This window comes from Nerophis lumbriciformis, linkage group LG32, assembly GCF_033978685.3.
Source record: "Nerophis lumbriciformis linkage group LG32, RoL_Nlum_v2.1, whole genome shotgun sequence".
NCBI classification, from domain to species: Eukaryota; Metazoa; Chordata; class Actinopteri; order Syngnathiformes; family Syngnathidae; genus Nerophis; species Nerophis lumbriciformis.
The window spans coordinates 6,535,681-6,547,739 of NC_084579.2; the positions used below are offsets into that span (position 1 = coordinate 6,535,681).

The 12,059-nt window shown below is 42.0% G+C and overlaps 2 protein-coding genes across 3 annotated transcripts in view; one reads left to right on the top strand and one right to left on the bottom strand.

Moving 5' to 3' along the window:
* The window catches only part of LOC133574629 (serine/threonine-protein phosphatase 2B catalytic subunit beta isoform-like), a 26,978-nt gene extending 23,952 nt beyond the window's left edge, over positions 1-3,026 (top strand). For both annotated transcript variants that reach the window (XM_061926820.2, XM_061926821.2), the window contains 2 exons: positions 2,646-2,672; positions 2,742-3,026. In XM_061926820.2, the coding sequence (XP_061782804.1) occupies positions 2,646-2,672; positions 2,742-2,896 (182 nt within the window). In that variant the 3' untranslated portion in view covers positions 2,897-3,026. The remainder of the gene's footprint in view (positions 1-2,645; positions 2,673-2,741) is intronic.
* hsdl2 (hydroxysteroid dehydrogenase like 2) lies at positions 3,022-8,324 on the bottom strand. Its single transcript, XM_061926823.2, has 10 exons — positions 8,184-8,324; positions 4,640-4,803; positions 4,476-4,574; positions 4,300-4,414; positions 4,131-4,234; positions 3,971-4,069; positions 3,708-3,902; positions 3,560-3,631; positions 3,360-3,506; positions 3,022-3,297 (listed from the first exon to the last, which is right to left on the bottom strand). The coding sequence occupies exons 1-10, from the start codon at positions 8,198-8,200 to the stop codon at positions 3,053-3,055; spliced, it is 1,257 nt and encodes a 418-aa protein (XP_061782807.1). The 5' UTR covers positions 8,201-8,324; the 3' UTR covers positions 3,022-3,052.
* Between the last annotated feature and the right edge of the window lie 3,735 nt (positions 8,325-12,059).

The following is a 12,059-nucleotide window of genomic DNA, read 5'->3' on the forward strand; positions in this document are numbered from 1 at the left end:
ATAGATTACGACGTATTATGGTAACAAAAACATAGATTACGGTGTTTTATGATAACAAGAACATAATTACGTTAACTGGACGACGACATATTATGCTAACAAGAACATCGTTATACGACGTATTATGCTAACAAGAACATAGATTACGACGTATTATGGTAACAAGAACATAGAATACGACGTATTATGGTAACAAGAACATAGATTACGGCGTTTTATGATAACAAGAACATAGATTACGGCGTTTTATGATAACAAGAACATAATTACGTTAACTGGACGACGACATATTATGCTAACAAGAACATCGTTTACGACGTATTATGCTAACAAGAACATAGATTACGACGTATTATGGTAACAAGAACATAGATTACGGCGTTTTATGATAACAAGAACATAATTACGTTAACTGGACGACGACATATGCTAACAAGAACATCGTTTACGATGTATTATGCTAACAAGAACATAGATTACGACGTATTATGGTAACAAGAACATAGAATACGACGTATTATGGTAACAAGAACATAGATTACGGCGTTTTATGATAACAAGAACATAATTACGTTAACTGGACGACGACATATTATGCTAACATGAACATCGTTTATGACATATTATGCTAACAAGAACATAGATTACGACGTATTATGGTAACAAGAACATAGTTTACGACATATTATGCTAACAAGAACATAGTTTTCTACATATTATGCTAATAAGAACATAGATTATGACGTATTATGATAACAAAAACATAGATTAAAATGTATTATGCTAACAAGAACATAGATTACGATGTATTATGATAACAAGAACATAGATTACGACGTATTATGCTAACAAGAACATAGATTACGACGTATTATGCTAACAAGAACATAGATTACGACGTATTATGATAACAAGAACATAGATTACGACGTATTATGATAACAAGAACATAGATTACGACGTATTATGCTAACAAGAACATAGATTATGACGTATTATGGAAACAATCACATATATTACGGCGTTTTATGATAACAAGAACATAATTACGTTAACTGGACGACGACATATAATGCTAACAAGAACATCGTTTACGACGTATTATGCTAACAAGAACATAGATTACGTTAAAACTGGACGACGACGTATTATGTTAACAAGAACATAGATTACGACATATTATGCTAACAGGAACATAGTTTACGCTAAAACTGGACACTGACGTAATATGCTAAGGACATAGATTACGACGTATTATGCTAACAAGAACATAGATTACGACATTATGATAACAAAAACATAGATTACAATTTATTATGCTAACAAGAACATAGATTACGACGTATTATGCTAACAAGAACATAGTTTACCGCGTATTATGCTAATAAGAACATAGATTACGACATAGTTTGCTGACAAGAACATAAATTACGTTAAAACTGGACTATGACGTATTATGCTAACAAGAACATAATTTACGTTAAAACTGGACTATGACGTATTATGCTAACAAGAACATAGATTACGACATTATGCTAACAAAAATATAGTTTACGACGTATTATGCTAACAAGAACATAATTACGTTAACTGGACGACGACATATTATGCTAACAAGAACAAAATTTACGACGTATTATACTAACAAGAACATAGATTAGGATGTATTATGCTAACAAGAACATAATTTACGTTAAAACTGGACTATGACGTATTATGCTAACAAGAACATAGATTACGACATTAGGCTAACAAAAACATAGATTACAACGTATTATGCTAACAAGAACATAATTACGTTAACTGGACGACGACATATTATGCTAACAAGAACATAGTTTACGACATATTATGCTAACAAGAACATAGATTACAACGTATTATGCTAATAAGAACATAGATTTCGACGTATTATGCTAACAAGAACATAAATTACGTTAAAACTGGACTATGACGTATAATGCTAACAAGAACATAGATTACGACGTATTATGCTAACAAGAACATAAATTACGTTAAAACTGGACTATGACGTATTATGCTAACAAGAACATAATTTACGTTAAAACTGGACTATGACGTATTATGCTAACAAGAACATAGATTACGACGTATTATGCTAACAAGAACATCATTTACGTTAAAACTGGACTATGACGTATTATGCTAACAAAAACATAGATTACAACGTATTATGCTAACAAGAACAGATTACGACGTATTATGCTAACAAGAACATAGATTACGATTTATTATGCTAAAAACATAGATTACGACATTATGCTAACAAGAACATAGATTACGATGTATTATGCTAACAAGAACATAGTTTACGATGTATTATGCTACCAAGAACATAGATGACAGTGCTTGATGCTATGAAGGCACCACATGCTAATACGCTTGATGTTACGTAATGCTAACAACACCACGCTAAGAGACTATATGATGCTAGATGACAGCAACAAGTACAATGCTATCCGTCCATTTTCTACCGCTTGTCCCTCGGGGGTGCTGGAGCCTATCCCAGCTGCACCTCATGGTAGACAACACTCACACTAACAATTAAGATGGACCCCAGAGTGGGCGGGGCTTGTGCCAATGATTGACATGAACCTCTTGTCACCGCATGCGATGCCACTCAGCCACCGAGGAGGCGGAGGAAGCGCGAGGTAAGTCTCCCGCTCACCACCTTGTCCCGCTGGCGGCCGTGCTGACGCTCCTGCTGTGTTCCCTGCCAGCCGGGGATGACTTCAAGCCGCCGCTCAGAATCCAAAGTTTCGAGGAGGCACGAGGACTGGACCGGATTAACGAGAGGATGCCGCCCCGCCGTGACGCCCAGCTGCAGCAGCAGCAGCCTCAGCCTCCCCTGGACGGCGACAAGAACGGCACCTAGCGCCCCTCCCCCACCCTCAGAGGAGCGGCCAGCCAGCGAGTCGCATGTCTCATCACAAACTTTTCTTTTTAGCTTGGCTGATGGTGTGGGGGCGAGCTCAGGAGGATTCATCAATAAAGAGCAAACACACTTGAAGGCTTTTATTGAGCGAGCACGTCACAGTTTGGACTTGTTCATGCGACTCATCATTTTCTCCAACTTCAGGGCCAGCGTCATGTCGCCTTTGATGCGAAGCTTCCCCGCCATGAACGCCATGGTGGGCTTCAGCTTCCCTGCAAACATCTTGCTGAAGTCTCCCGAGTCCATCGTCATGACGACGTCGGCTTTGGCCGGCGGCGGGCCCGGACCCGCGCTGCCCGAGCCGCTTTTCAAGTCCAGAAACCAAACGCCGCTGTGGTCTCCTGCACACACACACATACGCTTGTCAGGGACACGTCCTTATATGGGCGGGCCTTCTCCTTACCTGACAGGTCAAACTGATAGACGGCCTGCGTAGACTTGACCACGTCCTCACTCAGCACACCTCTGATGACCTCAAATGTGCCTTCTATTGGTCCCCCTGAAGGGGGCGTGGCCGAGGATGGCGGCACTTGGAAGGCCGGTGACGCACCTGGCGACAACACATCAATCACACGCCACACGCCAACGCTAGCGGGCGCTTACCGTGTTGCTCCATCTGCTGGACGAGGACTTCGGGCGCTTCGTCCAGGAAGAAGTCGGGCAGGAGCGGGTGACCTGCGGACCAATCAGAGCGGCGAGACGGTCACACGACGAGTGGTCATGTGACTACACAGCGAGGTAGTCACGTCACCTGGCTGCACGGCGTACTGATCAAAGTCGTGGACGCCGCGCTCTTTGAGGATGTCCTCGTCCACCAGGAAGTGACCCGTGTAGTCCTTGGGCTGAGACAGCACGGCGTAGGCCGCGTCCGCCATGATGTCCACTGTGCGGCACTGTTTGCCCACGCCGTCGCCGCCCAGCATGTCCATGGCCGCCGTCTGGATGGCTGTGGCGGCAAAACACGCGCTCGTCTCTTTAGCATGTTAGCGTTGGCGGCGTTCGCGTGCTACTGACCAGTTTTCGGCCACAGGGCGTTGACCGCAATTTGACCTCTGAACTCTTCCGCCATGCCCAGGACGCACATGGACATGCCATATTTGGCCATGGTGTAGGCTGGAAGGACAGGCGTCAGTGCACAGGTGCGGGGTGGGGGGCCCGGCGTCGCCGTGGTTACCTGTGTGGTTCTTGAACCAGACGGGGTTGAGGTTGAGGGGCGGCGACAAGTTGAGGATGTGAGGAGAAGACGCCTTCAGCAGGTGAGGAATCACCGTCTTGGACCTGCAACACGCCGCTCGTTAAGCAGCGCGAGTGACATCATACGTCATGTATGTGTGACATCATACGTCATGTATGTTCCTCTCAGGTTGATGCCCAGCATGAGGTCCACCTTCTTCATGGACGTATCTAAAGTTCCCGTCAGGTTGATGGCGCTGGCGTTGTTCACCAGGATGTCGATGCCTGACGATGACAGCGGTCATGATGGTCAAGTTAGTTAAAAAAAAAGAAAAAGAAAACTCACCTCCGAATTTCTCAACCGCTTTTTTAACCGCGTTCTCAACTTGTTGTTCATCTCGGATGTCCACCACGCACGCCAGCGCTTTCCCGCCAACCTGCTCCACTGAAGGGCAAAAACACACATGTGACGTCATCGCCGCGGCAACACGTCAGCCTGTCAGCGCTCACCCTCCTTGGCGGCGGTATAGATTGTTCCGGGTAGTTTCGGGTGAGGTTTGGCGGTCTTGGCGGCGATGACGATATTGGCGCCATCTCTGGCCGCCTTCAAGGCAATGGCTTTACCGATACCGCGACTGGCCCCTGTGATGAACAGCGTGCGGCCGGCTAACTTCCTGTCAATCAAACAAAAACAGGAAGCTGACGTGCTAACAATGCTATGTTAAACAATATTTACACATTTTATTAGCTAACTTCCTGTCAATCAAACAAAAACAGGAAGTTGACGTGCTAACAATGCTATGTTAAACAATATTTACACATTTTATTAGCTAACTTCCTGTCAATCAGACAAAAACAGGAAGCTGACGTGCTAACAATGCTATGTTAAACAATATTTACACATTTTATTAGCTAACTTCCTGTCAATCAAAAACAGGAAGTTGACGTGCTAACAATGCTATGTTAAACAATATTTACACATTTTATTAGCTAACTTCCTGTCAATCAAGCAAAAACAGGAAGCTGACGTGCTAACAATGCTATGTTAAACAATATTTACACATTTTATTAGCTAACTTCCTGTCAATCAAACAAAAACAGGAAGCTGACGTGCTAACAATGCTATGTTAAACAATATTTACACATTTTATGAGCTAACTTCCTGTCAATCAAACAAAAACAGGAAGCTGACGTGCTAACAATGCTATGTTAAACAATATTTACACATTTAATTAGCTAACTTCCTGTCAAACAGGAAGTTGACATGCGAGCAATGCTAAATGCTTGATACTTTTTTTTTTTACTTCCTATCAAACTAACAGTTAGCTCATACTTGCCAACCTTGAGACCTCCGATTTCGGGAGGTGGGGGGCGGGGGGCGTGGTTAAGATATATATATATATATATATATATAAGAACTACTTGACTTTCAGTGAATTCTAGCTATATATATATATATAAATAAAATAAATACTTGAATTTCAGTGGTCATTTACAAACTACAACTCACAAACACTTTAGAGTTAGGCTCCACCATCAGAATGTGTACTTAAACTTATAAAGATCACATGGATATTATTCAGTGAGTTGATTCACCAAAACTAACCTGTTATACAGGAGGAAAAAGCACACAGGACGTTTCAATTGTTCACAGACTGGTCGCGCTCATCAGAATGACAAGACACTTCCGGTCTGCAGGTGATAGCATTCAATTGGGAAGAAACGCCCTACTGCCCCCTACTCACCAATGTGAATACTGATAAATGTGTAATGACAGCTCCAAAAACGAATTCAAACCACAAAATAAAATAAATAAATCAACACAAAAATGTGACACATTATGGGTGGGTCACATATGCATGTACAGTAGATGGCAGTATTGTCCTGTTTAAAGGTGTCACAACATTGCTGTTTACGGCAGACGAACTGCTTTACGGTAGACACTGTTGTTGTGTGTTGTCAACACGTCACTCAGGGCCGCCTGAATTTCTGGAGTTTTTCGGGAGAAAATTTGTCCCGGGAGGTTTTCGGGAGAGGCGCTGAATTTCGGGAGTCTCCCGGAAAATCCGGGAGGGTTGGCAAGTATGAGTTAGCTGATATAGATATATAGTACTTTATTGATTCCTTCAGGACAGTTCCCTCAGGAAAACATTTAAACAATATTGATATGTTAACAATGCTATGTTTAACAATATTTGATAACATTTCATTACAAAAGGTTCCTGTTTATTAATTAGGAAGATAACGTGCTAACATTTAATGATAGAAAATACTACTACACACATTTAATTAGCTACCTTCAGAGGTGGGTAGTAACGCGCTACATTTACTCCGTTACATCTACTTGAGTAACTTTTGGGATAAATTGTACTTCTAAGAGTAGTTTTAATGCAACATACTTTTACTTTTACTTAAGTATATTTATAGAGAAGGAACGCTACTTTTACTCCGCTACTTTTATCTACATTCAGCTCGCTACTCGCTACTAATTTTTATCGATCTGTTAATGCACGCTTTGTTTGTTTTGGTCTGTCAGACAGACTTTCATAGTGCCTGCGTTACTGGTGACGTTTCACTTCGTTCCACCAATCAGATGCAGTCACTGGTGACGTTGGACCAATCAAACAGAGCCAGGTGGTCACATGACCTGACTTAAACAAGTGGAAAAACTTATTGGGGTGTTACCATTTAGTGGTCAATTGTACGGAATGTGTACTTCACTGTGCAATCGACTAATAAAAGTTCCAATCAATCAATCAAAAGTGTGAAGGAAAAAAGATACTTTATTTCAACCGTACATGCCGTCAAAAGCCTAAAGACTGATCGCACATGAGGACGTTCCTGTCTTCACAATAAAAGTGCCGCTCCATCGCGCCTGCGCTTTCAAAATAAGAGTCTCCGAAAGCCAGCGTAAACAAGCTAGCAAGCTACGGAGTTTGACGCCAATATATTTCTTGTAAAGTGTATAAAAACGAATATGGAAGCTGGACAAATAAGATGCCAAAAACCCACCACTTTCATGTGGTATTAGACAGAAAGGAGGAACTTTTCTTCTCCATTTGAAAACGTGGACGTTATCATCACTACTGTCTGATTACAATCAATGCAAGTCATCAGAATCAGGTAATACACCAATTTATATTCTTGTCTTCATGAAAGAAAGGAATCTATATGTTTTAAACATGCATGTATATTCATTAAAACACCTTTAACATGTAAACAAAAACAGCAAAATAAATACATATATTATTGATATACTGTATATATCAATGTATATGTATGTATGTATATATATATACAGTATATATATATATATATATATATATATATATATATATATATATATATATATATGAATGATATGAGTGTGTATGTTACTCATCAGTTACTCAGTACTTGAGTAGTTTTTTCACAACATACTTTTTACTTTTACTCAAGTAAATATTTGGGTGACTACTCCTTACTTTTACTTGAGTAATAAATCTTTAAAGTAACAGTACTCTTACTTGAGTACAAGTTCTGGCTACTCTACCCACCTCTGGCTACCTTCATGTCAATCAAAGAGGCAGCAGACACGCTAATGATGCTGTTCGACAATATATAATACTGCATTTAATTAGCTACCTTCCTGTCAATCAAACGGGTAGCTGAAATGCTAGCACTGCAATGCTAAATATTACTAAATACATTTTATTTGCTAACTTCCTGTCAAACAGGAAGCTGTCATGCTAACAATGCAATGTTAACTTTACTGAATAATACATTTGATTAGCCAGCTAGCTGATTAACGGTACTATTTAATGCATTTTTATCAACACAACCTTACGCAAACGCGTCAATTCTTACAAACAAGTTAAAAAGTGATCTCCTTTTAATGTGACGAAGCCGAAACCCCAACCTGAACTTTCATTATGGAAGCAAAGTTATTTTATGTTGGATTCGCCGCTCTTCGTCAACCGATTTGAAATGTCTCGTTTCAGCACATAAATGTTTTTTCCCACACGGACGAGCTTTGGGTGCAGTTCGAGTTGTGAAGGAGGACGTTAGGACTCACCCAGTGTTTGGTATCATCGTGACTTGAGCAGCAGAAGGACACTTCAATCGCCACCTTTCACCCACTGGAGCCACCGGAAGTTCCCAAATGCTTCACTTCCGGCGCCAGCCCCACTTCAAAAAAGATAGAGGGTAAACGGATCGATCCAAATATTTATTACATCGACACCAAAGATCGGAGCGATACGTAGGACTGCATGAAGTCAAAGTATGTTGATATTTTTGTTATCCTCTGTGTTTTTTGTTATCCTCTGTGTTTGCATGTTGATAATAATCTTGAAACATTGAAGGTGATAAGTATCGGCAGTGACGATACTGGGCCTGCGTTCACTTGGTATCGGCTTGACACCACGATGCACCGTATCACCAAAGAGCCTCGAGTAGGTGAGGCAAGACGACTCATTTTGCTGCACGTGTTTATTACTTTATGGAGATCATTGATTTGTTCACTTAAATAGAAGTGTTGGAGCAGCTGGTTGCGGAATGTTAGCCAATGACTTTGGCCGGGGGGCGGGACTTCCGGGGAGCGATAGGCTACGGCATAGACATCTGCAGCTACTGGCGCTGACGAGACGCGGGGCCGCCATCTTGGAGTGGTGATCCGCTCCACTCAGTGCAATTCATTTGACAGGAGCAATGAACTGTCAGCGCATTTAATTCATCTTACCTCACTGAATACCACTGATTTTCACGCGCTTTTTTTATCATACGTGTAGCTATGATAAAGGACACATGTTTTATTATTCATAGTTTGCTTAACAGTAATAGAATATTCTTATATGCTATAAGTGACCAGACGTCCGAGATCAAAACTGGGAATATAATCCCAGAGAAGGGGGAAAAAACGGTCAGCTATTTTTAAATTGAAGACACAATATGATTAGGTCAGTGGTTCTTAACCTGGGTTCGATTGAACCCTAGGGGTTCTGTGAGTCGGCCTCAGGGGTTCGGTGGAGGTCAATTAAGACACACCCGACTCATCATGTAAATACAAACTTCTCCCTATCGACGTATTATGGATGCCCCCAGACAATGTTCCCTCTAATTTTCCATATGCGTGAGCAAACACAAAAACTCCTTGAGCATTCAGTGGAGCACATGTGAGCGACGTCAGACGTGCACATGCACCGTGGCCACACCAGCACCACACCTGTCCTAAACCTGACTAAATAAGTTAAATATTTTATTATTATAATCAAATGACAGCTGTCATTTCCATGAGATTATTTTCTAATATAAGTGTTTTAGGCACACTTACAATGATAATAACAAAACATATTGTTTTTCATGAGCTGTGCACTAGTATTGTATGTCTGGGTGGGGATTCTGCTTTGGAAATAATTTGTACCCCTTTCAGATATCGCATTTAGTTCCCACTAAAACATTCACATGTTGCACAATGAGATGTAAACATGGGATCATCATCTGTAACTTCCTGTTTGTAAAATATATCTTTATTTGTATTTCTTTAATATAATATTAATCATTTCATGATTAACATTTATAAATTAAGATTCAATTATGAAAAAACATTTTATTTTTCACTAAAGGGTGTGGTGAATGCGCATATGAAACTGGTGGGGTTCGGTACCTCCAACAAGGTTAAGAACCACTGGATTAGGTTATATATACATGCGTATATCCTACATAAACAATGTATGATTACATTAGATATCTATATATCTATAGACTGTATCTCTGTTGCTGCAGCAGCTGAGAGTTTATTCTGTCTTGACACTTTGTATTGATATTTTGTATTACATTCTTTCCTTAAATGATCATGTTTACAGTGATTGTTTTATATGTAGTTTTTATGTATGTTGCTTTGGATAAAAGCGTCTGCCAAATACTCAAACATAAACATATATAAACACCTGAAAGTCTTTATATCAGCTAAAACCACCAATCTGTTTCACTGGATTCAGAATAAAACCAAATTCTGTCTTACCCAACAATGTTAGTATTTGAATATTGTTACTCGAAGACTAACAATATTCAAATACTAACATTGTTGGGTAAGACAGAATTTGGTTTTATTCTGTTCATAACCTTTATGGACAGAATTTCTAGGCGCAGTCAGGGCGTTGAGGGGATCTGGTTTGGTGGCTGCAGGATTAGGTCTCTGCTATTTGCAGATGATGTGGTCCTGATGGCTTCCTCCGGCCAAGATCTTCAGCTCTCACTGGATCGGTTCGCAGCCGAGTGTGAAGCGACTGGGATGGGAATCAGCACCTCCAAATCCGAGTCCATGGTTCTCTCCCGTAAAAGGGTGGAGTGCCATCTCCGGGTTGGGGAGGAGATCTTGCCCCAAGTGGAGGAGTTCAAGTACCTCGGAGTCTTGTTCACGAGTGGGGGAAGAGTGGATCGTGAGATCGACAGGCGGATCGGTGCGGCGTCTTCAGTAATGCGGACGCTGTATCGATCCGTTGTGGTGAAGAAGGAGCTGAGCCGGAAGGCAAAGCTCTCGATTTACCGGTCGATCTACGTTCCCATCCTCACCTATGGTCATGAGCTTTGGGTTATGACCGAAAGGACAAGATCACGGGTACAAGCGGCCCAAATGAGTTTCCTCCGCCGGGTGGCGGGGCTCTCCCTTAGAGATAGGGTGAGAAGCTCTGTCATCCGGGAGGAGCTCAAAGTAAAGCCGCTGCTCCTCCACATCGAGAGGAGCCAGATGAGGTGGTTCGGGCATCTGGTCAGGATGCCACCCGAACGCCTCCCTAGGGAGGTGTTTTGGGCACGTCCGACCGGTAGGAGGCCACGGACCCAGGACACGCTGGGAAGACTATCTCTCCCGGCTGGCCTGGGAACGCCTCGGGATCCCCCGGGAGGAGCTGGACGAAGTGGCTGGGGAGAGGAAAGTCTGGGCTTCCCTGCTTAGGCTGCTGCCCCCGCGACCCGACCTCGGATAAGCGGAAGAAGATGGATGGATGGATGGATACTTGAAGACTTATTGCTGGTTACAATTATACTGTTAAGAAAGTATTGTCTTATACTTTGCCTAAAATGAGAATGCATCATAATCAGTGGCGGCTGGTGAATTTTGTTGTATCTGTATTAAAGTATGACATTTTTAAATGTAATTAATTTCATTGACAAGCAATTCTATTATGGTCATACTCTTGTTTGGTAGCGGCTCCGATTTCAGTACTATTGAAGATCTTTGCTCGTGACCCGGGGTGGACCGCTCGCCTGTGCATCGGTTGGGAACATCTCTGCGCTGCTGACCCGTCTCCGCTCGGGATGGTGTCCTGCTGGCCCCACTATGGACTGGACTCTTACTATTATGTTGGATCCACTATGGACTGGACTCTCACAATATTATGTCAGACCCACTCGACATCCATTGCTTTCGGTCTCCCCTAGAGGGGGGGGGTTACCCACATATGCGGTCCTCTCCAAGGTTTCTCAGTCATTCACATCGACGTCCCACTGGGGTGAGTTTTTCCTTGCTCGTATGTGGGCTTTGTACCGAGGATGTCGTTGTGGCTTGTGCAGCCCTTTGAGACACTTGTGATTTAGGGCTATATAAATAAACATTGATTGATTGATTGATTGCTCCTTCTCAACTCTGTGGTAATATTATTTTCACAAAATACAACCAATAGTACGTTAATGTTAAATCTTACTTGTGAAAAGTAATCCCCCGATTCCTATTTTCAACAGTCCGCTCATTTGAGCAGGAAAACGCTGAACACCATCTTTGTTTTCTGCCTGTCAACTGTCAGTTTAGGCTGCTCATCACCACTTCAAGATGGCAGCCCAATTTCTCGCGTCACAGCAGCCAATGCTGCGTCTACTTATAAGATGTCTACGGGTGTTAGCCTATGACTTTATCTGGGGGGGCGGGACTTTCAGGAAGAGATAAAAAAGTGAC